Below are 25,514 nucleotides of genomic sequence, written 5' to 3' on the forward strand. Positions count from 1 at the left end.
GATATCTTATGTGTTTGATCAACATGAATCCCTCAAGGATCAATTTGCCCACCAAAGCAAGGCGATTGAGACAAAGCAAAAAATATAGTTAAATGAGTAACAAATCATCGTCTCGTGTACTCGTCTCGCCAATTTTAATTCAATTCTTTATTAGGATCTAAGCTCGGCTCGTTTCAGAATGTCATTTTGGTTGTAAATGTTGGCAGCTCTTATGAGCAGCTGTATGCACAACAGCAACCACTCTTAGCAATCAAAAAACTGTCCCAAAACAGAAACCTTATCCAAAGTAGCTGTATGGTTTCTATAGGTTGGTAACGTTATCTAATATACCTTAATCTTTTCTGTTCTGCAGTAGTAGTCCAAACTTAATAGTAACCTAAGCTTTTGAATGGTTTACAGACACGAAAGGGCGGAATTTTTGTAGATCATTTTATGTTAAATCGACTTACCTAAACAACTAAATTTTTGTCAACAGTTCTTTATCAGGAAATTAATCAAAATAAAATTGGTGAAAAAATTAGGCGTTTTCGAATATAGAAAAAAAAGCATCCATGATATTATGCTCCCGGCTTTTTTGTTGGTAGCCAGAGCGTCAACATCAACACCAAAAAAATTGAAAACAAATTTTGAAAATTGGTGTTACACAGGCTAATTAACTTTTGGTAGTGTTCAATTAGTTGGAAGAGATTAATAATCATCATTGCACTAAGAGACCAAAGGAACCTAAGGCCAATAAACGTTGAATAGACTAAAAACGTGGCAACAGAAACGGAGTATTATGAAATATCTTATATATACTTCTCCTGCATTACCCTTATAGGAACAAGTTTCTCGCATGGTGCGGGCAACTCAGACAAAAAAACTAAATTATATTTTCGTACTTTCTTGTAGATGAAACACCTACTGAACAACCACCACGAGAACAGCCGCCTTCAACTAATCCAAACTGTTCTTCAGATACGCAAAAAACGTGTCTATCTCGTGGAAAGTTTGGAGAGTATTATTTGGTTAGATGAGTAAAAAAACCTTGTCTCGTGCACTCGTCTCGCAAAATTATTCAAATTAATTTAGTTCGACTTAACCTTGAGTGGTATTTTGGCTTTCAATATTAGCAATCCTAGCCAGCATCTTATTTCGTTCTGCTTAAACAGCAATGTCTGTCTGATTTACAAAGAAAAACGTTTTCAGGTCTAAAGTTATTGATAACGTATATTATATTCTTCATTGGTAACATCGTTAATATATGTAACTTCCTTCTCAGTTCTGGTGAAAGACAATTCCTTTTCTGATTTAATATTAGTATCCATTTAACCTTTTGTCGATTGTTTTGTTTCATTTTGTTGATGTCTGATGCCAATTTTGTATTTAAAAAATTCATTTGAGACAACCTAATTTAATAATTAACAATTGAGAAAAATCTTTTACCTCGATGACATTTAAACTATGTTTTGATTCAAATTATTGTATCTCCCGTAACTCCTCCTGAACTGTGCTTTTTATTATAAGAAAATTGACTGTCATATTTTGCAATAATTTCGCAGTACTCAACTGTTGCTCTACTCAACCGCATTGCTAACCTTAGGAATACGGTTACCAATACGGTTTGAAGCACATGCATATTTAAAACTTTAAAAAAGTTTATTTTATTGCTTGTTATGATATAGCAAAATCCCACAGTGAAATGAGCAATATAGTTAATAGTGTCTTCAGTTCAAGAAAAATTTTCTACTATTTTTTGTTCTGACCCCCACTTTAGTGGGGAGGGAGGAACTATATACTCAACTGGGTTTTTTTTGTTCAGTCAATTTTGGCCGATCGATATATTCATTGTAGAGAATTGTGAGTGGTATCATTAAAAAGCCCGTCCAGCGTAGAATACGGAACTAAAAAGATAACTTCGGTTTTCGTATTGTACAGGTAGTTATCGAGGTTTAAAATTTTGGGAACATTCGACTGTTTTTGTTCACATTTTCAGATTTTCAGTAATTTTGATAAAATTTGGCGCAATTTCGCTAATATAATTCAAAACAAATTAATTTTTTAACGGCAGAGTGATGTTGTTACCATTAGAGATAGAAGAGCGTTGCTGAATTGCTTGATTGAAGTTTTTGTTGTCTAAAATTTTTGATAAAATTTTCAAAATTCAAACTTTTTTCATCAAAAATGGCTCAAAATATGCTTTTTTGACCACTTTGTTAAAGTTCGCCACACTTAGTGAACTCAAGAACTTAACACAGACTACCTAAGCTCAAAAAAAGCGCTAAATGCAATTAGGCGCCATATGAAAATCTTCTGGAATTAAAACTTTGCCTTTTTTTGCAGATTTAACTCGATAATTGTACAAAATGCATCGTTGTTTTTTTAATATTTGACGAATTCCACTCAAAAATTGATCTAAATCGCAAACATTTTAAACAATTGGTCGGTTTGCTGGGCGCGCGACAAAATAAGGGAGAGGTTCGATATATCATGGATTCTTAGAATCAGAGACTTTTTGGTTTTCATTTTGATGCTGTTTTTTTTTTCAGATTATTTTGCTTTTGTTTTTTTAATGTTAATTACTGACAATATTTTTTATTCACGGCTCTTTTAATGACAGCTACAATTTACATAAATTAGAGGCCGATTGTAGATACAGTTTGTTTTCAGAGAACCAAAGGGTTTTTATGGCTTTGAGGAAGAGTTTTAGTAAAAATTTAACTGAATCCTTGTATTTTGCTTTCAATTGTTATTCTTCTGGCAGTATGATTTTTAATTTAACCACTCAATGATCTAAATTCCTTCCTCAAGAAATGCAATTGAAACTTTTCTATTCATGCGGTTGTTATCTTATGTCTCTTATGTTATTGAATGTAATTGCTTTAAGGAAATTTCTCTGATTTTTTGTACTTGTCAATTTTTTATATTATTTTAGTCAATATTTTGCTTATCTCACTAGGTACAGGTCAACCTTTCCTCCTTATAGAATAAAACTAATTTTGTGGCCGATTGTTTTAACAGGAAGTTTTCTTGCTTTTGGTACTACGAGTTTTCATGATAAAATTTCTGATTTTTGTGCATAGGTGCCCATTTTTGCCGTCGTTTTTGTTTCTTTTGTAAATTGTCACATTATTTAACAAACTAACTGAAAACGTTTTACAACATTCAAAACTAAACATATTTTTCGTTCTCATGACTTATGGTTTGAAGGGCTGCGACACCGTTCTCTTGCAAAAATTGGTACAGTTTTTTTGTTTTTGCTCTTTATTTGTTATTTTTTGTTGTCATATGCCAAATAATGTGTAATTAATGTCTCAGTGGCCAAACATAGATGAACACATGAACCTAATAACTGATATCAGTAAATAGCTAATGGTTGTTTTGACTTTCGAATTAGGTTTCCAAAAAAAAGTGTAAAAGTAATCTTCAACCTATCCTTTTTGTTCTGGTTTGCGTTTTTTTTCGTATTTTACAATGTTGTGTCATTTCGTGAATTAGCCTCTTTATTTAGAGCTCTTTTTATTGATTTGCTGAATCAAACAACAACTTTTCTGTTGTTTAAACGTTTTACACGTTTTACTTTTTGATGATCAAAAGAGACGCAAATGAAGATGTTATATTCTCGCGGTTTATTTCTTATAAATTTAATGGCTTCAAAACTGTGGTTTCGTAAAGTTGTTTGCGAAACTTACGAGTTCAGCTTGTATTTAATGTTATTTTATAGTCTTATGATTTAGTCTCATTAAAAAACAATGGTAAGTAGTTTTCCGTGTAGTTGCAAGACAAACTGTGTTTCTTTTTAGTCGAAAGCTTTAGATGGCCATGAATTTTGAAAATATTTGTTTAATAAAAAAGAGATAGATAGGTTTTCAAAAAATGGACAAGGAGTTTTGGTCTTAATTAATATTTGTAACTATTTGATTTTTATTAACCTTTTTTCTGGTAGTCATATTATGGTAGCCACAGGTCTCATAGGCCCTCTAGTGTAGATTGTTTTATTCTTTTAGTAGTTTGTTGAACGAAATGTTGATATGTTAATTTTTTTTATCTCTTCCTTATTTGGTAGACAATTAAGTAAAAAATGTAGATGAGCGGGGTCGGAACTTAATGTGCGAACGCACATTACCGGGCCTCCTTGTTTGGTTATTTTAACGATTAGACCTTTTTTCTTGTAAACTTTGCAAGATAGCCATTATTCTGGAAGATCTTGCAAGATAACCATTTTTCTACCAGAGTCTTGCAGGATAACCATTTGGTCTCGTCTAGGATCACTTATGCTCTACCATACTGCTTGTTTTAATATATTCGTCAAAATGCAAGAAGGATGTCATTCATAAAAACGAAAAACTACTTTATTATTGCTTCAGTATACGATGATTTTTTCAGTGCCGCGTGATTCGAGCGTTTTTTCTCTGCAGCAGCTCTTAAGTCATATTTGATGCTTTATTGAACGAGTAACGATAACATGAATGACTTTCAGGCTTTGCAAAATTTTGGTTCACAAGGTAACTCCGCCTGGTAACTCCCGCAACTCCGCCTGGTAACTCCCGCAGATACCTTTAGGTTTCACAGGGATTACCTGCCGGTCCCACGCCCGGACAAAGGAGGAGGGTTGGGGTGTGGCGCGCCCTGTAAAATGTAGCCACGAACCCACATGAAGACCCGAAGAAAAGATTACTCCAAAGCTACGTGCCCAGCGGGAACTGGGACATCTGGGAGAGCCGCACCAGATGACCAAGCAAAGTCGGCTAAACAACGCTTCAGTCTCCCCCAAAACCCCCTCAAACCAGCCAAAGATACCCTGCGAATCGCAACTTGGAATATTCGCACACTGCTCAAACCCGAAGCTAAGCACCTGTTGGCTGATGACATGAACACCCTGGGAATCGAAGTCGCCTGCCTGCAGGAAACAAGGATCGCAGGCGACACAACGGAAACAATCCAAGATTCCACGGGAGCACCCAGCCTCAAACTGTATGCCTCGGGTTACGACAGTCAGGGCCTGCACGGAGTCGCGATTGGCATACACCTCCGACTGGCCAATCACGTCATGGAATGGAGAGCCTGTGGAGCCAGGATCTGCTACATGAGGCTGCATGCAATACCAGTGGCAATCTCCATAATCTGTGCATATGCCCCGATTGAAGATAGCAGTGTACGAGACAAAGAGGCATTCTACTCAGAGCTGCAAAAATGCCTCAAAGACGTCCCCAAGAAGGACGTTCTAGTCGTTGGCGGCGACTTCAACGCCAAAGTTGGTTTGCCACTCGACGGCGAGAAGCAAAATATCGGACGTTTTGCAACAGGATCCCGAAACGCTAATGGCGAACTACTGGCGCACTTCGCCGTACTAAACGACCTTGTAATTTCCAACACCACATTCCAAAAGAAGAGACATTCCCTTCATACTTGGCGATCAAATGATAACAGAACCAAGAACCAGATCGACTACATGTTGATATCAAGACGATGGAGAACATCAGTAAATAATACCTTCAACACCAAGCTCTTTCTCACTGACACGGACCACAAACCTGTTATTTCGGTGATCCGATTGCGATTGAAGGCATACACAAAGAAGGCCAAGACGATCGCTTACAACCTGGGATCCCTGCGCATACCCGCGGTAGCCGACGAGTTCAAAGATACGCTACACAGTTTGTTTGACGCAGCCGAAGAAACAGGCGATGACGTGGAAGCTAAATGGTCGCAACTGAAATCCATCCTTCACCAAGCAGCTGAGAAAAGTCTCGGAAAATCTGAGCAAAAGAAGAATGCATGGATCAGCAGCGAAACTATTGAGCATGTCAAGAAACGTGCTCGAGCCCGCAACCGATCGAAGAAAGCGGAACTGCGGAAAACCATCAAGAAGGCAGTCCGCATGGACAAGACAAAGTATTTTGACACCCTTGCCCAGGAAATGATCGACGCGGACGAAACGGGCAACCTGAGAAAGGTTTACTCTGTTGTCAAGCAGTTAGCAGGGAAGCGTTCAGCCATCAGCGAGACTCTCAAGAGTGCTGACGGCCACCCGATTAATGATGCAAAGCAGAGAATAGAAGTATGGGCCAACCACTTCGAAAAATTGCTGAACCGACCACCGCCAGCAACTGCCGACATTACAGAGAATCAATATAAACCTCTCTCCGTAGTGAGCACTGACCCGCCCTCGCTTATGGAAGTGCAAACAGCCATAAGCAAGCTCAAAAGACGCAAAGCGGGTGGGCCGGACAACATACCGCCGGAATTCTTCTTGGATGGCGGTACTGCTCTCGCACAGGAGTTGACCAAACTCCTACAATGCATTTGGGCAACAGTATCCATGCCAATGGACTGGAAGACCGCAGTAATCGTCCCCCTCTTCAAGAAAGGCGACAAAAAGAATTGCGCTAATTACAGGGGCATATCCCTTCTCAGCATTGCTTTCAAAATCCTTGAAGCAGTAATAAAGAATCGTCTCGAACCAGCGTATATAGGCCGCGCAAATCAAGCGGGTTTCAAAAAGAACAAAGGCTGCAGAGATCAAATTTTCGCTATACGTCAGATACTCGAGCAACGCGAGGAGTTCAAAAGGTTGACAAACCTAGTTTTCATAGACTTCAAAGCCGCCTTCGACAGCGTGGATCGAAAATGCATCTGGCGTATCTGTGAGAACCTTGGACTACCAGACACACTCCTCAACGTGCTACGAATGCTATACGCAGAGACCTACAGCCAAGTCCGAGTATACGGCACCCTGTCCCGCCAATTCAGTATCCTCAGCGGTGTCAGGCAAGGCTCGATCCTGGCCCCCTTCCTATTCAACCTCGCAATCGACTGGATAATGGAAGAAGTCCTCCGCAATGACAACGTAGGCGTGTCTCTGGATGACACGATAATTGCCGACCTCGATTTTGCAGACGACATCTGTTTAATGGATGATAATGGAAACGACGCCCAGAGGCTACTCGACAACGTAGCCAGAAATGCAGCGGCAGTCGGCCTCTACCTGAACGTCGGCAAAACCAAATTCTGCTCCCAGGACATCAATCAGAAATTCCACGTCTATGGCGAAGAACTGGAACGTGTTGAAGACTTCACCTATCTTGGAAGTAAAATACAGCTCGACGGCAACGTAACATCTGAAATCAAGGCCAGGATAGGCAAAGCTGCAGGTAGTTTCAAAAACCTTAAGAACATCTGGAACCAGAGAAGCATCCCTCAGCTTGTAAAAGTGAAGATTTACAAGGCATGCGTACGAAGTGTACTCTTGTATGGTTGCGAGAGCTGGCCAGCAAAAAATTCTGATATAAACAGTTTGCAATCCTTCGAAAATCGATGTCTTCGACGTATTCTCCACAAAGGACAGGACCTCCCCGCTGAAAGTATCACCACCATTGCAAAATGTGATTCCCTTGCCACGACGATCCAAACAAGACGCTTGCGATGGCTAGGGCATGTCCTCCGAATGAATCCGTCCGAAATTCCAAACGCAGCGCTCGAATTCGAAAAGGGCGATAACTGGAAGAGACCCCCAGGCGGCATACGCAAGACCTGGCGAAGAATCGTTCGTGACGAAGTAAAGAAGCATATCAAACCACCGAAAATGTCAGCGAAGAAATGGGAGACTGAATGGTTCGACCTGTGCAAGGAAACAGCCCAGAACAGAAAGCAATGGAGAGGTCTTATTCGGGACCAAAATGTGGCGGGATAAGGGCAGCACTGCCCGTGAGCCCTATCTGGATGGATGGTTCACAAGGAGCAAACTAACGACTAATTTAGCAAAAATGATGTAGGAGATATATGAGTAAATTTTTACGACACCTTGTTTTTTTTATAACCTGGCTATATCAAATTATCTCATATTATAAAATGTTCTCATATTATAGCTTGTTTTTTTCTTCAAAATTAGCATGTGAGAGTGGGTTGGAAGTGTTATATGCTCAATAATGGAGAGGGCGGGGGGCATAATAGGTCTTTTTCTCTGAAAAAAATGCAAAGCATGGTGAAAATTATATTTATTATGTGTAATAGTGTATTATTATGTGTATGAAGTATTATTTGTGTTGTGTTGTGGCGCAGGGTACGGAGGTGGAGGTTGGAGTGCCGGTGCTGGACCTGACTCGCTTCGTGGTCTGGGACGTGACCAATGAGATCCTGCGACAGTGTCCAGTGTTCCTGCGACTGGAGGTCCTACAAAGTATGCCAGCAAATTTTATGTTTAAGACCCCAGTCTGTTACAGACGGATATCTTTAAATCCCTTGTTGAGACTCGACGATAATCTCTAAGACCTTGAACGATTAGAATGAGCTTTCAAGCTTGTAAAGAATATCTTCGAGTACAATATTATCCCAGTCTCGACGAGGGAGATCTTGAAACTTAGCATCAGATAGCTTAAGATGTTTTGAAAAGTGTACCCACCGCGTTGGAGCAAAAAATTTCAAATTTGATTCTTTTTGTTTTTACTTTTGTTTCAACTTAATTGAAACAATCTATTTTGTGTCATTGAGCGCGGTACAATTCAAATAAAAGTTAAAAAATAGTTTAAAATTTCTATTGCACTTAAAGTGTTCTATTAACTGCCCAAGCTGAGAAGCAAGACTGATAGTTGGTATGATCAGACGGAAAGTACCTATGCCCAGAATTTTGTTCGTTCGAAAATATTTGTGCGTTCTTCGTGTGCTCAAAAGAGGCCAGACGTTTGTGCATTCAAAGTTGCAAATGTCAGATTTTTCCTGCTGTCATCCTTTTTCCTAGACTGCGTACATGACTCTCCCCTGGTGCATCATTTCGTTCTGGGACCTCAGCCAGGACAGAGTGGGAGACACCGTTTTCGTGAAAATTTGCTGTCATATTTTGCAATAACAGATACTTCTTTGCTTTTGGTGTTCCCCAAGCCTCAGCGTTGGGACCGCTACTATTTAAAATATATGTCAATGATATCAGGAAAAATTGCATTTCCTTAATCTTTACACTATATGCGGATGATACTGCTCTGGAATCTCAAAAAACATTCGTGATAGTCAGATTCAGGATAATATAAACAAGTTAACTCGATTTTTTAGTGATAATAAATTGACTCTCAAATTAACACAAAATTATTATTCTAAAAATGAGCTGCAGAACCACAATTTAAACTGCTACAGAAGTCAGATGTCTAGGTGTTCTACTTGACAGTCATCTAAACTTTAAAGACCGTGGAATAACCGTTATAATAAAGTTGACAGAAATCATCAGTTTGCTTTCACAGATTAGGGTTCAATTTAAGCATCAAATTGCTTATATATGTTTTCAATTCATACGTGCAATTTGTTTTTCAATATGGAGTACTAATCTGAGGAACCAAAAAAAGACAACCATTCAACTGATTGAAAAAAATTAAGTGAATCAACCGAATAATTGTTCGAGAGAAACCATGGCAAATGTCACTCAACTTTTAATGAACGGGACAAGCACGGAATTTTTTAGCTAAAGAACTGCATCTTTTTGAACTCTTGAAAACTTTAACTAAAAGAAAAGCATAAAGGTTATTTTTTTAGCAGATTTATTGATGATCTCGAATTTATAGAACTGTATCAAAAAAGGGCCAATAAAAAGTTAAGCCTAGTAACTTGTTTAATCCAAAATGTATTGTAATACGAATTGCGCAATTTTATACTCAAATTTGTTTCTAAATATGTTGAAACTATAAAAACGTACAGCAGATCAGAACTAAACACACAAAATCATACGTTCCTTTGAAATTATCTACAAGGAAATGCCAACATCGCTGATCTTATTTCGAAGTTTTTTGTGTCACTGTAGTACACAGACAGAAGTTATGGTTTATGATAACCTCCATAACAGTTCTTAACTAGAATGTGTTAAGATTAAAAACTCTATAACTCTACTTTTTCTTTTCAATTTCTTGAGGGAAAGTACACTTTTTCTCAACGGCACCCCCCGACTAGGCTTTAAAGCCTGTAAAAGCCTTTAGTATTTTTTCAATTGTGTAAATAAGTTCTATCAACAAATCGTTTTATATACATACTTCAGAAAAATTTATTCATTGATTTCTTTTTTTTGTTTTAATGATATGAATTTCATTTCAGGTGTTCCTGAGACTAATGTGTAAGTATATCTTCAGATTGTTTGAAATTACTGCGTGAGTTGGTTTTGGCAAAGAGAATGAGTGAACAATGAGTCAACTTTTTTTCACTGAATGTCCGGTTGCAGTTTTTTTTTTCGTTGAGATTTCCTGCATTTGTTTGCTTTGCTTTAGTTGACGAAATTGTATTGTAATAATGCGCCAACCTGCTATCACTGTAAGTTTTACTTATCACCAGCCTCTATCAAAATACACAAACAATTCGAACAAAATCCCTTGATTATGACCGGACCCTTTATAATTGAAATATTTACAATTTTATAGCTGTATCTATAAATATTAAAGAATAATTCCACTACATAGTAGTTCGTATAAAGTTTTCTCCCGTACGCAAATTATTAACAGTGTGAAAACAAGCGTTAATTAGTTCACACATGGTATTTTATGCAGAAGTTTCTATTTTCGAGAGGAGGCTAAACAAAAAATATGGAAAAATGATATCTTTTCAGTTATATCCCTTTCTTGTTTCTGGGTAAAAAATATTTTCATTTCGCAGCTATTTTTTGGCATATTTTTGGATAACTTGATAACTTGGGAGTAAAAGGGGAGTGAGGGATAGGCATGGAATGGGCAAAAAACCTGACACATTCGAAAACTTGAGTGTCACAAAAATCTTAAGAAACAAACGTAAATAAAGCTGAAGAAAGCTCTGGAACAGAAAACGAATGAAAACTTATTCTCAGCATTAATTGACAGGTGTTTACTTGGTTGTTTGATTGTTTATAGGGACAGGACTTGGATGGTGTCGTATGCATTCCTGGTGTGCATTGTGAGTGGGTCTCTGCTGGCTCTCTGCTTTGTCCTCACCACCTCCAATGTCTGCATCCAGTTCTGGCTAGAGAGGAGAAAACAACTCTCCAAAAAGGTTACCAGCCGTTAAAGTTACAGTTAAGGAAAATTGGTAAAACCTATGGACATAATTTGTGGTTTAGTATGCAAATCAATAGGTATACCACAATTATATCACCTCAATTTTCAAATTCTATAATTATAGAGATAATGAGATATAAGTCGATTATTGCCTGTACAAAAATGTTGTGATCCGAATATGCCCAACAGAATACAAAATTGTTTGGAATTAGAATATCAGAAGAATGCCTATTAGTCTAAAAATATTTTAGAAGTAGTTTTGACATTATGACTGACCAACCTCTGACCTTTAACTGATACTTTTTTTTTTATAAAAAATAACTATTGAAACACTTTGTAAATAATTTAATTACCTTGTCTATGAATTTAAGCTGGCCTGTATTTCATAACCACCAATGTGCCACTATAGCTATATCTAGATTTGAATTACCAAGGTATAGGTTTTAGGCCCAAAGGAATTTTGATTCGGCCCAAAGGAATTGAACCCTTTTTCATTGCTAGCCCAGAAAGTTCGACAAATTAAGGCGCCGGAGGTGCCGCACAAACACTCAAGGAGATGCTTGCTCATGAACTTAATCCCATATTATTATCTAAAGCAATCGTTGATTTATCTGTTGTAACAGCGTATAAGGAAACAATATAGTCTCTGGCTATCCTAAACGATGTTATTCAATTATAATCAGGATTATTGGATAAAGAAAGCAGGACTAATTGGGTAATGTGGGGTAAAATGTGGGGTAAAATGTGGGGTAAAATGTGGGGTAATAAAATCGGGTTAGCCTACATATTAAGGAACTATTAACCCAGAAATGGAGATTAAAACTTCCACAAAAAATTATTGCAAATTTCCCGTTTAGTTCGCTGAAACGAACAATTCTTTAGGCCATTTGTTTTAAAAGAAATGGTCTAACGAATTTTTTGTTGGGGTTGGAACTTCAACCAAAGATAAGATCTAATTAACGGGGTATGTATAATCAAAAAGGTATCTGTGATACGAATTGATAAAAAATTTTGTGATAACACTAGAACAACAAATAATTAAAATTATTTGCTGTTCTAGTGTTATAACAAAACTTAATATCAATTCGTAATATAAGTATATTTTTTATTATACCTACCCCGATAATCAGATCAATTAAATTCACTTGTCAAAAAATTAACCACCTTATGAGGTCAATTAATTCATGTCACACAGGTTACCGATGTGTTGCAGTGGAGTCTTATAATTATAATTAATTGATAATTAATTATCAAACTGATATTTAATTAATAGTTGTCATTTCGGTGCTGCAATACTATATCCCGTTTGTCACTTTTAAACTTCGGCATAATCTATAATCCATACATAACTCAAAGTCCATGAAGAAAGTTTAGCCGGACTTTCAAGGTAGTCTTGATGTTAGCTCCATACAATTTTTTACTGCTAAGCTTAAGATTGTCCTAAGGGTGTCAACCAACAATTGCCAGACTGGGGGAGATTTTTACATGCACTTTTAAAATAAGCTGGTGCATACAACGTACACAACTTTTATGATTATGACATAACAAAATTTCCGTGATGAATCGGAAGTAATGGAAAAAAGTCTTTTATAAGGGCTGTTTTATTTTGCAACGATTATATTTTTGGAATCAGAATAAAAAACAGAATACACTCGTGGCTATTGGTATTATGGTGGTAAGTGCATTCAAGTTTGAAATAGGCAATTCTTCCGTTCTGTAAGGTTTTAGGTCAACTGCAAATTATAAGAAATATGTTTCGTTGGTATGGTTGCAACTTATCAGTGATTTTATTTAGGTGCGAAAGGTGGGCAGCGCCATAAGAGCACAGACAGCCAGATAGAAAACTGGAAGAGAAATGACAACATTTCTTGTACACAAAAATTTCTCAAGCTGGAGATTGCTTCTTTACGGGAAGCAACTGAACTCTGCTTATGTGTGCGTTTCTAACATCATGGGTGTGTAGTTTCAGATAAACGAGTATTTAATTGTAAATTTAGCCCACAATTTAAATAAAAAAAATGTTCAAATATAACTCTCTAAAGGCAAGAGGCAAAGAAAACATCAGGAAAACGAGACATTTCAGAGCTTTTAAAAATTTAAAAGTTTCTGCGCACATTTATTTTGTGGGCACATTTATAGTTTCTGGGACCAATTGTGATTGTCTCAGCTACTCTGAGATTTTAAATTAAATAAAAATCAAAAAATTTTGGAATCATAAAAACTGATACAATATGAATTACCCATTCGACTTAATTTTTACTCTGTGTTTTCACAGAAGTGAGGCTGTTTTTTTGAAGGATTTGAGCAGAATTAGTTCAATTTTTTCCTTCACTGCCGGCGTGGAAAGTTTAAAATTGTAATTCATAATGTCAAATTATGAACTATATATCGAAATTTTTCAAATTTACTGTTTGTCAAAAAGTTGCAAATGTAGAAATATCAGTTAAAATTATACATTATATAAGTCAAAATTTTGATTTTTGGTTTTTACATAACGCAAAATTTGAAAAACTTTGATTTATATTGCTTAGAGCCTTATCAAAACTGTATGAAAGTTTTTCAAGCTTGTATCAAATAAAATTTTGGACAGCTCAGCTCACGTTCATTTTGCAGACCCAAATTTTGCAGTTTTAAATAGGACCTATAGCTAGGACACTGATTTCAATAACTCCTCAAATTGATGTTATGATGCCTGTTCTGTTCGAATGATCAAGAATTTTTGCAAATTCTTACAGTTATTCCAAAGTTCTAAGATAACGCGTTGTATGAATTGCGCGAATAACTCCTGAAAAACTTTTTGAACCGTTATGGAGTCTCATAAAGCCCTTTCTCAATCTACGAAACAAAATTTTATGTCATTTTGCAAATCCGTACAGGAAAGGCGCTTACACCAGAAAAAGTGATGCACCTATCATTTGGACAACTGTTACAAAAAGTTCCTAAAGTCCAACTCCTGGAATCTGTCCCCAATTTGAGTTCAACTTTAGTATGCATCGCAGAGAAACATTTTCCAAAATACTGAACGACGATGCTTTCTGCGTGTGCTACAAGGCTAGGATATATAGCGAAATTAATTCGATGAACAAGGTCAGAATGCTGACGGACCCTAAAATTAATTAGAGAACCCATGGTAAAATTTCGTTATTCACTAAAAGTTTGAGACAGAGAGCTTAGTTTGAAAGACTGAACTTAGTTTGAAAGAAGTAAAAGTCAGTTTTTTTTGCATTTAACTTTGTGTCAAAATTTAGAACGCTAATTTTAGAGCAAAAATTTGACCCTTTGTAAGAAATCAAACTTTTGACTCTTTAATCAAACCACTATTAATAATCGACTGCTTCGCTGTCGGACACAGAGACATTTGATTAATTTCAACTTCTGTATATGTTTATTAATCTGCAAAATTGTAATCCTAACTTCAATTTCAAATAAAATTGAACACATTTGTACCATTTGGTTCTCTAAATACGTTAGAACGATATCTTAACCTCTTGGGGGCGGGCTAATTTTTAAATGAAAAAGTTACAAAATGAAACTTGTAATGATACTTCAAAATCCAGCACCTCGTTCAAAAACTGGAGAAATTTTTGCGACCAGTTATGTGGTTTTCGGGTCTTGTGCATATTGTGTCTCCACCAATAAAACTACAATACCAATCTCGGCGCTAAACTATTTCTAACCTTACTCTCAATGTTCGAACTGATTTACTTCTTTCGAGCAAATTTTGGTTTAAAAAACAATGATATCAAAACTATAAAACTAAAGGTAGGGTCAAAAAATTACCAAAATTTTTAAGGTATGTTTTGTTTTTTGTTCTTAAAAAAATGGGCCTTAGATGGTCTCTTTCCAATCTTTATCCCCTGATTAGGTTTTTACATTGGATTCTCTAAGTGTATTTTCAACAAAGAAAAAAACCGCTATGCTAAGTTTTGAGACGTTCTCGTTATAACTCACCCTCACAACGTTTAAACCCGTTTTATTGTATAATTATGGCAATGGGTGCTGTACGTTATATCGACAAAGAGCTGGGGTAATAGAGCTTCTATAGATGTAAAGATAAAAATTTTTGGATCTATTCTGTCCCCCCCCCCCCCAGATCAGTGAGCATAAATTTTTTATGACCCCCAGGCGCAGGTGCTATTTTCTTACATAGTGACGTGCTATATAACAACATATAATTTGTAACTGGGGGTCATAAAAAACACTGAGGGGGCGAAACAGAATAGATCCAAATTTTTTGCTGAATTAATGCCTCAAAAGATTCAGTGTTTGTAGGTCTTTATACATCACGTGCTACTTCAGATTCATTTTTACAAAATATCTGAAGATCAATTTGCTCTGTTGTGCATTTCATTTTAGTACTTTTTGTACTGCTGCGTTAATTTTGCTGACAATTTCAGCTCAGTTTTCAATTCATCCAAAAAGACTTCTTAAATTATGAGTTCTCATTAACTCAATTAAAAAAATAATGTTTGAAAAACTTTACCCCGTTGGTCCTCCGAGCAAGTTAAAACATAAATCGTATTCCTTTTGTGTTTTTCACTCCTCAACCGGACACAAGTGCCCTGGCATCAAGGCTCTAAGATGACAAAAGAACAAGATTTATCTTAAATTTTCTGCTCAGAGAGTCAAGGGCAAAACTTGGTCAGAAAAAAAACAGGACGCAATGCAGCCCAACTTGACAAAAGTTTTCAAATAGTCACACTCACCAGATACGCCAATGTACAGTTAACTAGTTTCATCTCAGCTTTGCAGCCTTTATGTGATTCCATTTTTCTACCCTGATTAAAGGTCAGCAATCAAAAAGTAATCAATTTGGAATTAATTAAAAAAAACAGAATTTTGACGCAGTTTATAATATGTAAAAAAAGTGTTCAGATTCTTTTTTTCTTATCATATCATAGGAGTTTCAAATTGTTCCTGAAAGACTTCTTGCTCTTGATTAGATTTTGAAAGCTTGATTCGAGAAACATTAGTTCTAGACTAATTTCTACACTAAGGCCACTAACGACTGAAAAATACACATAGTTAGTTAGATTTATTTTATAACAAGATACTTGACGTGATAATTTTCATGTTGGTCAGATTTTTTGGGGAATCTATATAAACCCTTTTAATTTGCTTTAAAAATTTGGATTTATATCACCATCGATATATAAGTTGACTTGTTTCTAATTTCTACACAAAAGGATATGTTTCTAATTTCATTCTTGACTAATATCTACACTGAAGGCCACTAACGACCGAAAAATACACATAGTTTGATAGAGTTTTTCCTTTAACACTGAAATAAAATGAAACCAAAAATCAAACAAGATACGCGAATTGGCAATTTTCTTGTTGGTCATATGTATTGGAGAACCTCTTTTAATTCTGATCACCGTCGAAATTGATATATTTGCAAAAAATGTTCAAAATGTGCAATCGTCAATGATCATACAGATCAAATCCACTTTTGATTTTACCGGAAATAGAAACTAGGAATCAAATACACACAAAAAAAATTAAATCACACAAATTGTCAAGTTTTCAATATTGAGATTTTCACTGTTAGCTAAAATAACCAAGTTTTGTGGCATTTTTTAAAAATTTCGGAACTCTTTTCAGAGTTAACCTTTTATTGGACAACACAGTCATTACTGAACCATAAAAACTATGTATTTTTTTGTTAGAGAGGTGATAAATCTTGTACGTAGCTGTTGTAAATCATAATAGCTGGAAAGAAGCAGTTCTAATAAAAGGTTGCGGTATAGATTTAAACGTGGTCCAGCAAGAATGAACATGGCCACTTGGTTGATATTTTACTAGACAAGTTTGATGTTCAACTGCATTTTTCTCCACATTTTTTCCGCTACTGTTGCAATGTGTATATTAGGAGTGGCGAAAAAAGGGGTGCAAAAAAAGAAAGTCTAATCAAATGAAGTGTGGAGTAAATTATGCAGCTGTTGTAATCGCAACAAAAGTTTAATAGAAACCTTAACACACATTGGGTTGTTAATAGTCTTCTAGAATTTTTTCAACATTTCGGCTTCACACCGGAGTTTGATAACTTCTCAATGGCAATAAAAGCCGTTAGTCAAGTTTCATTATTTATTTTTGGCCGCAATCCCAATGTTTTCCTTTACTCATGCTGCTGTAAAACTTGCTTGTTTGATTTTGTGGCCACTCATCTCACTTTACTCTTTGTATGCATAAGTGGCGCGGAGAGAAGACTGGTAAAACATAGTACTTCAATGTGCTACACGTTTTGTTTTTATTAGTAAATTACGGAACAGTTTTTTTTTCATCGCAACGAGCCACAGTTTTTTATCGTTTGTTAAAATCTCTGAATCGCATCAAGATTTAAATTGTCCACAGGTTGGACTGCATTGTCATATTTCTATGTTTTACTGTTACCATTTGTTAGCCCAAAATATGTAACAAATAAACTTTAAACATGAATTTCGCTGTTCATAAAATTCAACAATAAAGTTAGGCCTGATCAGTATTTTAGAAGCTGACGGAGAAAAAAATCGCTATTTCATCACTTTCATGCGTCCCACATTTTTTATTCACCGTTTCACTTTTGATACCACACTAGATTTTGAACTTACTCAATTTTGCGTTCATTTTTGACATATTCTCGTTGAAATCAGGCTGATAAAAAACTTGAAAAAGAGCAATCAACGGATCAAATTTCTTGGAATAATTCATGTAAGTCTGAAAGCACGTTTCTTGGAAAAATTTTTTGCACGCCCAATTATTTCTCCGAGAGAAACAGAATTTACTTTTCAAAGATAATCAAAAAGGATAGCTGAAAAAAGAATCAGAGGAGAAAGCTGTAAAGAGGAATCAAAGGAGATAGCTGAAAAAAGGATACCTGAAAAAAAGGGATAGCTAAAAAATGAACAAAAAAACACCTTTGTCAAACATGATTTTTGTTGAGGTGTATAATAGATTGAATACAAAGAAATAATTTCATAGTTCAATATTTCTTTAAAACCACAAAAAGTAACATTGAGAGTGCCATAACAGTGCCCGCTGATAACTTCTGCGGTCCCTTTATTCCAACATTTTTATCAAACTATTCTCGTTAATTATTGAAAAACAATTATTGGGGATGAAACACCAAAAATTCCAAAGCAGGAAAAGAGTTAAGAACTAGAAATGGAAAACGAGTTGATGAAAAAGGATTCTTTCGAAAAATGCTGAATTGCAAGATTACTATAATTTTTAACTGAAATTTCTGTTTGAGTTTAGAATAGCAAAATTGAGGTCTTAATAAGTTACAGTGGTATAGTTCTGGAAAGCCTTTAGCGATTAGAGGCCAGCCTCGCGCGCTAGCGCCCTCGGCTTTGAGCTCTAATTGTCTTAAGCTTCCCAGAACAATACTCTAACATATACTTAGCTTTTCACGGGCCTCATGTTGAGCTATAGTACCCAAGCAGCTTTAGACAGGGTTCTACATCTCTAACACAAGTACAATCTTTTGCACGTTTTTGCTTTATACACACTTGAAGGGGAAAATAATTGCACATTATTCAAGCACACAATATTCGTATTTGAGCTTTTTTATATCTGACTTAAACCACAAACTCATGTGAGAGTAGAAGTGACTTCCAGGTAAGCTCAGAATTCAGACACTCAATTTGTTGTCATAAAAAAGTTCTAGAATTTTAACTTTAAAAAAGTTCAGGAATATAATTTTACAGGTCAAGTGAGGCTGACACGCAATCTAAGACTTCAAGATTTAGAGCCATTCTCTCAATATGGAATTGTTGTTAAGAATGATTATTGTGTTATTCTGGTGGTCTAAAACAGTCGATGCATACGGAGGTCAAGGCAGCCTGCAGGAAACGTTAAATGCCAAATTGGAGTATCATCCTTTCACAGACGATGGAAGGTCATTCGTGGATGCCTACGCTCTAGGAAATCCATTCAAGTATGTTACAGAAAAAGTCCAACGAATATACGCTCAATACTTGTTTTCGAGTTTTAAAGTAAAATTGGTGCAACCAATTTGGCGATCAATTGTTGTTCGAACCCCGCGTGGATGAGTGGCGGGTGGGGGGGGGATAGTTGCGGGTAGGGGCGGTAACTATATGGGTTCTTTTTCTGAAACGTTGAAAGACATGAGGGGCGTCCTTAAAAAAACCCTACGAACGTAGAATTGTAAACTGAAAAGAAGTTTTCATAAATTCTCATCTTCGAAGAGTTATCCAGGTTTAAAATTAGAAGTGAACTTCCGCCATTTTAACGTAATTTTGTTCACTTATAGCGTAATTTTTGACCAATTTTACGTAATTATGTCCAATTCCTTGAGGTTCCATTTAGTCTCATTCTTCTTTTTACAATTGAACGAAATAAAATTACATAAGCAATTTTCACAATTTTTTATATTATTACATCAATGAGAGGTCAATTCGAAGCAGTGAAATTGGTAATTTTAATCGTATACAAAATAATTGCTCTCAAAAATTTATGGCAATCATATCAATGTTGCGGTCATTTTAATGCAATTTTTTTCTCTTCTTAACATTTTCACTTTTTAATTCTCGAATGGCGTAAAAGTTTTTTTTACAGACGTTCGTTTTACTAGACTCCGAATATATGGTTGACCAAAACTGTTTTTGACACATAGAGCTATGTTGCAGATGACAGTTCTAAGAGTTTGATCCTTAGTTCAACCCCACGCCGTGCTCCCTTGGCACCGCCTCCCCTCCCCCCCCTCCCCCCGACAACGCTCCTTAAATTCTAAAACTAGCCTCCCGTAATCATGGCCAACTACTGACGAAGCCAACCACTCGCCATTTAATTGAGAACAGTTGGTGCGACGTTTTTTGGTAATTTTCTAATTCACTCGAACGAAGTTTGAAGCAATTATTTTAAAACGTATTGGTGTTTGTTTACGCAAAGTTTTTACTTGACCGTTTTTTCGATTGGAGGAACTTTTACGTCTTTGAATTTTTGGTTTGGTTTGATCTAAACTTCTGTCTCACTCACATAGATTGGTATATAATCTCTAATGACGTCATTTGAAGCCCCTCTTTGTGAAATTATTTACTACCCACTCCCGACTAAAGCAGGCTGCAAAAGAATTGATCTGACACTAGTCGATTGAGAGCAATTCTTTCGGCGTTAGTTGATTTTGTCTCCACTTGATTGTTTACAACTCCAGTTGAACCAAATGTTGGACAGCAAATGATTTTCATTGCTTTGATCTGAAGAGTTTTTGTAATTTATATCTGATTTTTTAAAGTAATTCTTGTCTTGTACTTTACTTATATATATATATATATATATATATATATATATATATATAAAATCATAATATACATATTATATATATATATATATATATATATATATATATATATATATATATATATAAAATCATAATATACATATTATATATATATATATATATATATATATATATATAAAATCATAATATACATATTCATTCTATCAAGGAACAGTCCAATTGACTGTTTTTAAAAGCCTGTGTGGACCTGTGTTATTATTTGAAAAAAAAAATTGTTTCAATAATACTGACATTAGGCTTTCGTAAAAAAGGCCTTCGAGTTCTGCCTTTGGTGAAATCTGAACACTAAGCTTGTTAGTGGAAGAACAATTTATAGGGCTCAGTTAGGAGGCATAAAAGAGAAACTTAATAACGTTTTTACTAAATATTTCATTGTTTTACTTTTTTTGTCATTAGTTGTTTGTGATCGTTTAGTCAATTTCTGAGTTTTTTCTATCTGATGCTTTTTATCATTAAACCTCATTATATATATATATATATATATATATATATATATACCGAAGTTTAAGTGATTTTATATAAAGCTGTTAGTCGGCATCTCAATGGTTTTTTGTTTCAAAATCATAAAGTTCTGTTTGGCTTATTTCTATTTGAGCCCGTTTTGTCGTTCTTTTATCGTCACTAAATGACCTAAATGACATTACTTAAAGCGTTGCTTGGCATTCCAAGGCCTCATCGAATTCGTTTATAATTTTTGAGGCCAGCACTTGTTGCTTTTGTTGACTTTGAAATTGTTTATCAGAAAAAAACCGTTCTTTTTTTAATTTTGAATCTTATTTCTTACTTTTCCAATCTACTTTTTATTGGCGTTATTATCGTTAGTTGCCAGCTGCTTCTAGTAAAACCAGGAAGAATATCGTATTGGCTTAGGTTTCCATAGAAAATGTTCACATTTTCTTTAATTGAAAAAACTATAGTTTTGTGTTTTTTTATTATTTTTGTTCTGCGCCCTATTCTCATTTAAAAAAGCTCACATCAAATTTCGAATGCCGTATTAGTGATTTTTGGATTCATTTTGTAGAAAAGTTATTAAATATGACACATACTACATCCAAAAATTTTGAAAAGAAATTTTGTTTTTTTTTTCAATTGATATTTAATTTAATTTACCTTTTATTTTTTGGTGCGTTAAGGAATCAACATTTTCAGTTATTATAAAATATCACACGGAAACGGATTTTATACAGCGGTTAGATTTTAAAATTTGAGCTAACGTGTACGTAGCTCTGACACCACTTGTTTCCATTTTTTCTTGAAATTCGCGAAATGTCCAATTTTGCCCTCGTCAATTTTTTCTACCTGGAATTCAGGAAAGTTTTTTATTTGGTGATAAATATTTTGTATTGTTTCATCATAATTTGATTTGATTGGATTAATGTAAAAATTTTTTGCTTCAACAAAATGGGTTACTCTTTTGCTAAAGCTGAAATCATCGAAATTCCAAAAAAATGTTGCTGACTCTGAAATAATTATAGCTTTGATTTTAGAACTGAAATTGTCATTTACATTTTTAGCTGTACAACTTTAGTTGGAACAATGAAAATCTTTCACAGTAAATACGTATGGATCCATTGCTTTTTAACTGTTTTCAATCGCAATTAATTGGATCAAAAATCTAATTCAAAAAGAATTGAATGATTAGCATTTAATAATGTTGCATATTTTGTTATGGCATTATTAGATTTCGGTTTTAATTTTTTTGCCGCATAATTTGACGTCTATTGAGCAAATTTGGTTTAATTTTGGTTTTTAATTAATTTTACATGTTAACCTTGAATTTAACCTGAACGTTAACCATCAATTGGATCAAGAATCCAATTCAGAACAAACTGAGTGTTCATCAGTTAATTATGTTGTATATTTCGTTATGGCATTTTTAGATTACTGTTTTGACTTTTTGCCGCATAGGTTGACGTGTATGATCAAAGTTTGGTTTCATTTTGTTCTTTTGTTTAATAGCCGCGTCCTCAATTCCAGGCGGCTATTATAGCGCTCCTAATTTGTTTTTACTTCGTCTAACAGATTTTTGTTTCGTCTTACCCTGACTTCTTGGAATTGACTTTTTCAATGACTTACCTCCATCAAAAAAATGACTTCTGAACTCACTTATGGAACTTTAAATTTTATGAACAGTTACTTGTTAAAAGTCAATAGTGTGCATATAGGTAGTGCCAAACATATATGCCCCAATTCTTGATCATTAGAATCTTGAGTTTTTGATTTCGAATAATAATTTTGGGATCTTCTCCGTTCGTGCGCCCAGTACGTTATGCGCCCCCCCCCCCCGCCCCAGTTACAGAGCACGTGCAATTACATAGTAAGTCATTATGTAAAAATTATTGCACGTGCATCTGAGGGGTGCAAATAATATGCGCCCACTAAGCTGAGAGGGCACAAACGGAAAAGATCATAATTTTGAAAAACCCTATTGCGGGTTTCTCCTTAGAGCTTATGTGTCTCATAAAAATGACAGTCCAAAGCTAACCCAAAAAGTCTAGTGCTAGTGGTCTATTAAAGGTGATCGATCTGTCTATCTAATCTCTTTAGTTGTTTCAATTCATGGAAGGCCCCAAGCGTCTACCTATTTTCCGGCAATCTGCCGGCTATGTTTTACATGCTAACTTTGAGTTTGATTGTTGTTGATAGCAGATCCTAGAATAAATTTATTTTACTCAAAAGAACTTGCTGAACTTTTTTTTGTCTTATCAGTTTTGCTCAATTAATTCATTACTCACAATGGCTGCCAACAAATATCTCAAAAACAAAATTAAAGAGACTATTTGAAAGGTAGCATATCCAGTTTTGAATAGCTGAGTGAGCAAAAGACGACTCGAAGTTCCTTTTTTGTTTATAATTGAATTGTTTCAAGTCCAATGTATATTTTTGTGTATTCTTAAATGCAGTTTTTGGTAGCTGTCTCTTTAATGTACCTTCTTTGCATTCACAGACGTAGTTTTTTAACGTTTTTTTTAAATTGCTCTCAAGCAGTTCTTCAAATTTCACTCACTGTTAAAGGTATTTAATGTTTTTTCAAAGCTTATGCTTGGGATAAAGAGAATAATCTCTGTTTGGTTTAAGGACATTTGCTTCAAGAAGCTAAGCAGCGGTTCATTGGTTTTGTATTAATCATTAGCAATTATATTAATCCTGTTAGACTTTTTTTTAGCAACTTTTCGTCTGACCCATTTGACTTTTCGTCCTCAAAAACGGGATAAACAGGTAGCACCCAGTGGGCATTAAGTGCTCCTAGAGCCTTTCAGCTCACCAGTCTTCAAGTATCCGATTCAAAGAATCTGTTCTGAAGACTTATATTTATGGTGCGAAGGACTGTTCTCAGAAGTTGACTCCTCCCACTAATGCCCCCACTGTTGCCACCTCCCATCAGCCCCCCGTGCACTCCTCCCCCCGCTGCGCTCACTTAGGCCCCTTTAATTAAGCTAAAGTTAGCCTACCAACTGACGGAGCCAACCGCTCGCCGGTCGTTTGAGAGCAATTCGCCCGACGTTAGTCGGTTATGTTTAATAATTTTAATAAGCAGTTGTTTCGTCAGATCGATCTAATGTCTATTGATAGACCAACCCTTGATAAAATTTCGTTTCAGCCTCGACTGAATCGTGAACCCCATTCTCCGGTTTTGGTGCCATCATTTTTCCAATGCTCCATTGATTCCTGAAAACATTCCTTTTAATTATATTCTATTTTATAAATCAATTTTATAAGAAATGCGCTGAAAAGCGCCAAAAAGATGTAATTTTTAATTAGTTTTTTTTTGCATTTCAGCAATTTTCAAATATAAGATCAAAGTCAATGGTAAGAAATTGAGGATTAAGTGTGCTGATATCTCGCTGAAATATCGACCCGAGAAACACAATTGCTTTTTAACTGACTCTTTTGGCTTCATTTTTTGAACTAATGCAGTCTTCTATTGCATCAAAAAGTTACGGTTAAATGAGTTTGTTTGAACAAATATGTTCTTCACGGTGAACAGGATACAGATCATTAATTTGCCTCATCAGGACTCTACTAAAAAACTCTGCTATGATGAGGCGTTGAACGATTAATCTTAGAATTGTTCACTGAAAAAAACTGTTTCTTAGCTGTCGCAGCAAAATCTTTAAAAATTTTCTACTCTTCTCAACTATCGCTTCCACTATTGCAAAATGGGATAACATTTTTGTACAGACTTTAACTCGCGCAATTTACTGACCAATCTGATCTCATCTTGTATTATTATAGCATTTAGTATATTTTGGAAGGGGGCACCATCTACTAGGTTACAAAGGGAAGGCGAATTTTGAAAAGATCCCTTTTTTCCTAATCGGCGTAAATTTTACCTGAAGAGTAATACCCGTGTTGAGAAATTCGTTTGATTCAAATATAAGAATTGTCGGATTTCGTCGGTTTTACTTTGCCAAAACTGATCGAAGCCCTTATGTTTTTTCATCATTTTGATCGGTTTTCGTCGGTTTTAAACGTAAGAATCGCCAGTTTTTGCCGTTCTAAAAATGTTACAAAAAGGACAGTCACTGTCAGGATTCGAACCTTCGACCCCTAAATTACGATCCACCTTCTCATCCACTGCACCACCAGTCATTGAGATTCAGCAGTGAACAAGTGGCGATACATAACAGCTTCTAGCTTCAATTAAGACGTTACTTTACATCATGAAAAATTACAGCCAGTTTTTTTTGTAAAAGTGCGTTATTTAAGGCCGAAAGAGTTTTACGCGGGTGCTCAATATTCGCCCAGAGAGGGCAACTGGGATTCGAGGGCTATGTACTGGAGCAATGTGAAGGATTCAATGTACTATGCATTCCGGGAGTACAGTTACAATGCCAAGGGGAAGATACTCTGGATCATCCTCTACCACGACTACTTCTACGCTAAGCTGCCATGGGTCAAGTTCACTTCAGGTTTGTAGTGTTCAGTGTACTTCCCTAGTCTAGACCTCGACTTGAGCCCGGGTCGAGGTTTTTGGGTGAGGTTTTGTAAGAAATGCGGTGAATGCGGTGAAAAAAATAACTCACCGGTTTTCGCCGCATTTCTTACAAAAATTCACCACGAAATTCACCACATTTCTTACAAAATTTCACTGCATAGACTATTATGGCAAATTAATGTAAGAACTTCGGTAAATGCGGTGAATGCGGTCAAAAAATTCACCACTATTCGACCCCAGACCTAGATGTCAACGCTAAAAAACGCAAAATTATGTAAGATTGGCGCTGTATGCATTG

General features: G+C 35.6%; 2 protein-coding genes across 2 annotated transcripts in view; both read left to right on the plus strand.

Moving 5' to 3' along the window:
* The window catches only part of LOC142336879 (uncharacterized), a 34,622-nt gene extending 21,614 nt beyond the window's left edge, over positions 1 to 13,008 (plus strand). Inside the window, exons 4-7 of the mRNA XM_075385842.1 lie at positions 8,041 to 8,158; positions 10,051 to 10,069; positions 10,833 to 10,971; positions 12,772 to 13,008. Of these exons, the coding sequence (XP_075241957.1) occupies positions 8,041 to 8,158; positions 10,051 to 10,069; positions 10,833 to 10,971; positions 12,772 to 12,816 (321 nt within the window). The 3' untranslated portion in view covers positions 12,817 to 13,008. The remainder of the gene's footprint in view (positions 1 to 8,040; positions 8,159 to 10,050; positions 10,070 to 10,832; positions 10,972 to 12,771) is intronic.
* LOC142336541 (uncharacterized) overlaps positions 12,916 to 25,514 on the plus strand; it is a 42,291-nt gene continuing 29,692 nt past the window's right edge. The window contains exons 1-3 of the mRNA XM_075385449.1: positions 12,916 to 12,931; positions 18,665 to 18,894; positions 24,988 to 25,190. Of these exons, the coding sequence (XP_075241564.1) occupies positions 18,722 to 18,894; positions 24,988 to 25,190 (376 nt within the window). The 5' untranslated portion in view covers positions 12,916 to 12,931; positions 18,665 to 18,721. The remainder of the gene's footprint in view (positions 12,932 to 18,664; positions 18,895 to 24,987; positions 25,191 to 25,514) is intronic.

The sequence above is a fragment of the Convolutriloba macropyga genome, chromosome 3 (assembly GCF_964194025.1).
Source record: "Convolutriloba macropyga chromosome 3, txConMacr16.3, whole genome shotgun sequence".
Taxonomy (NCBI): Eukaryota; Metazoa; Xenacoelomorpha; order Acoela; family Convolutidae; genus Convolutriloba; species Convolutriloba macropyga.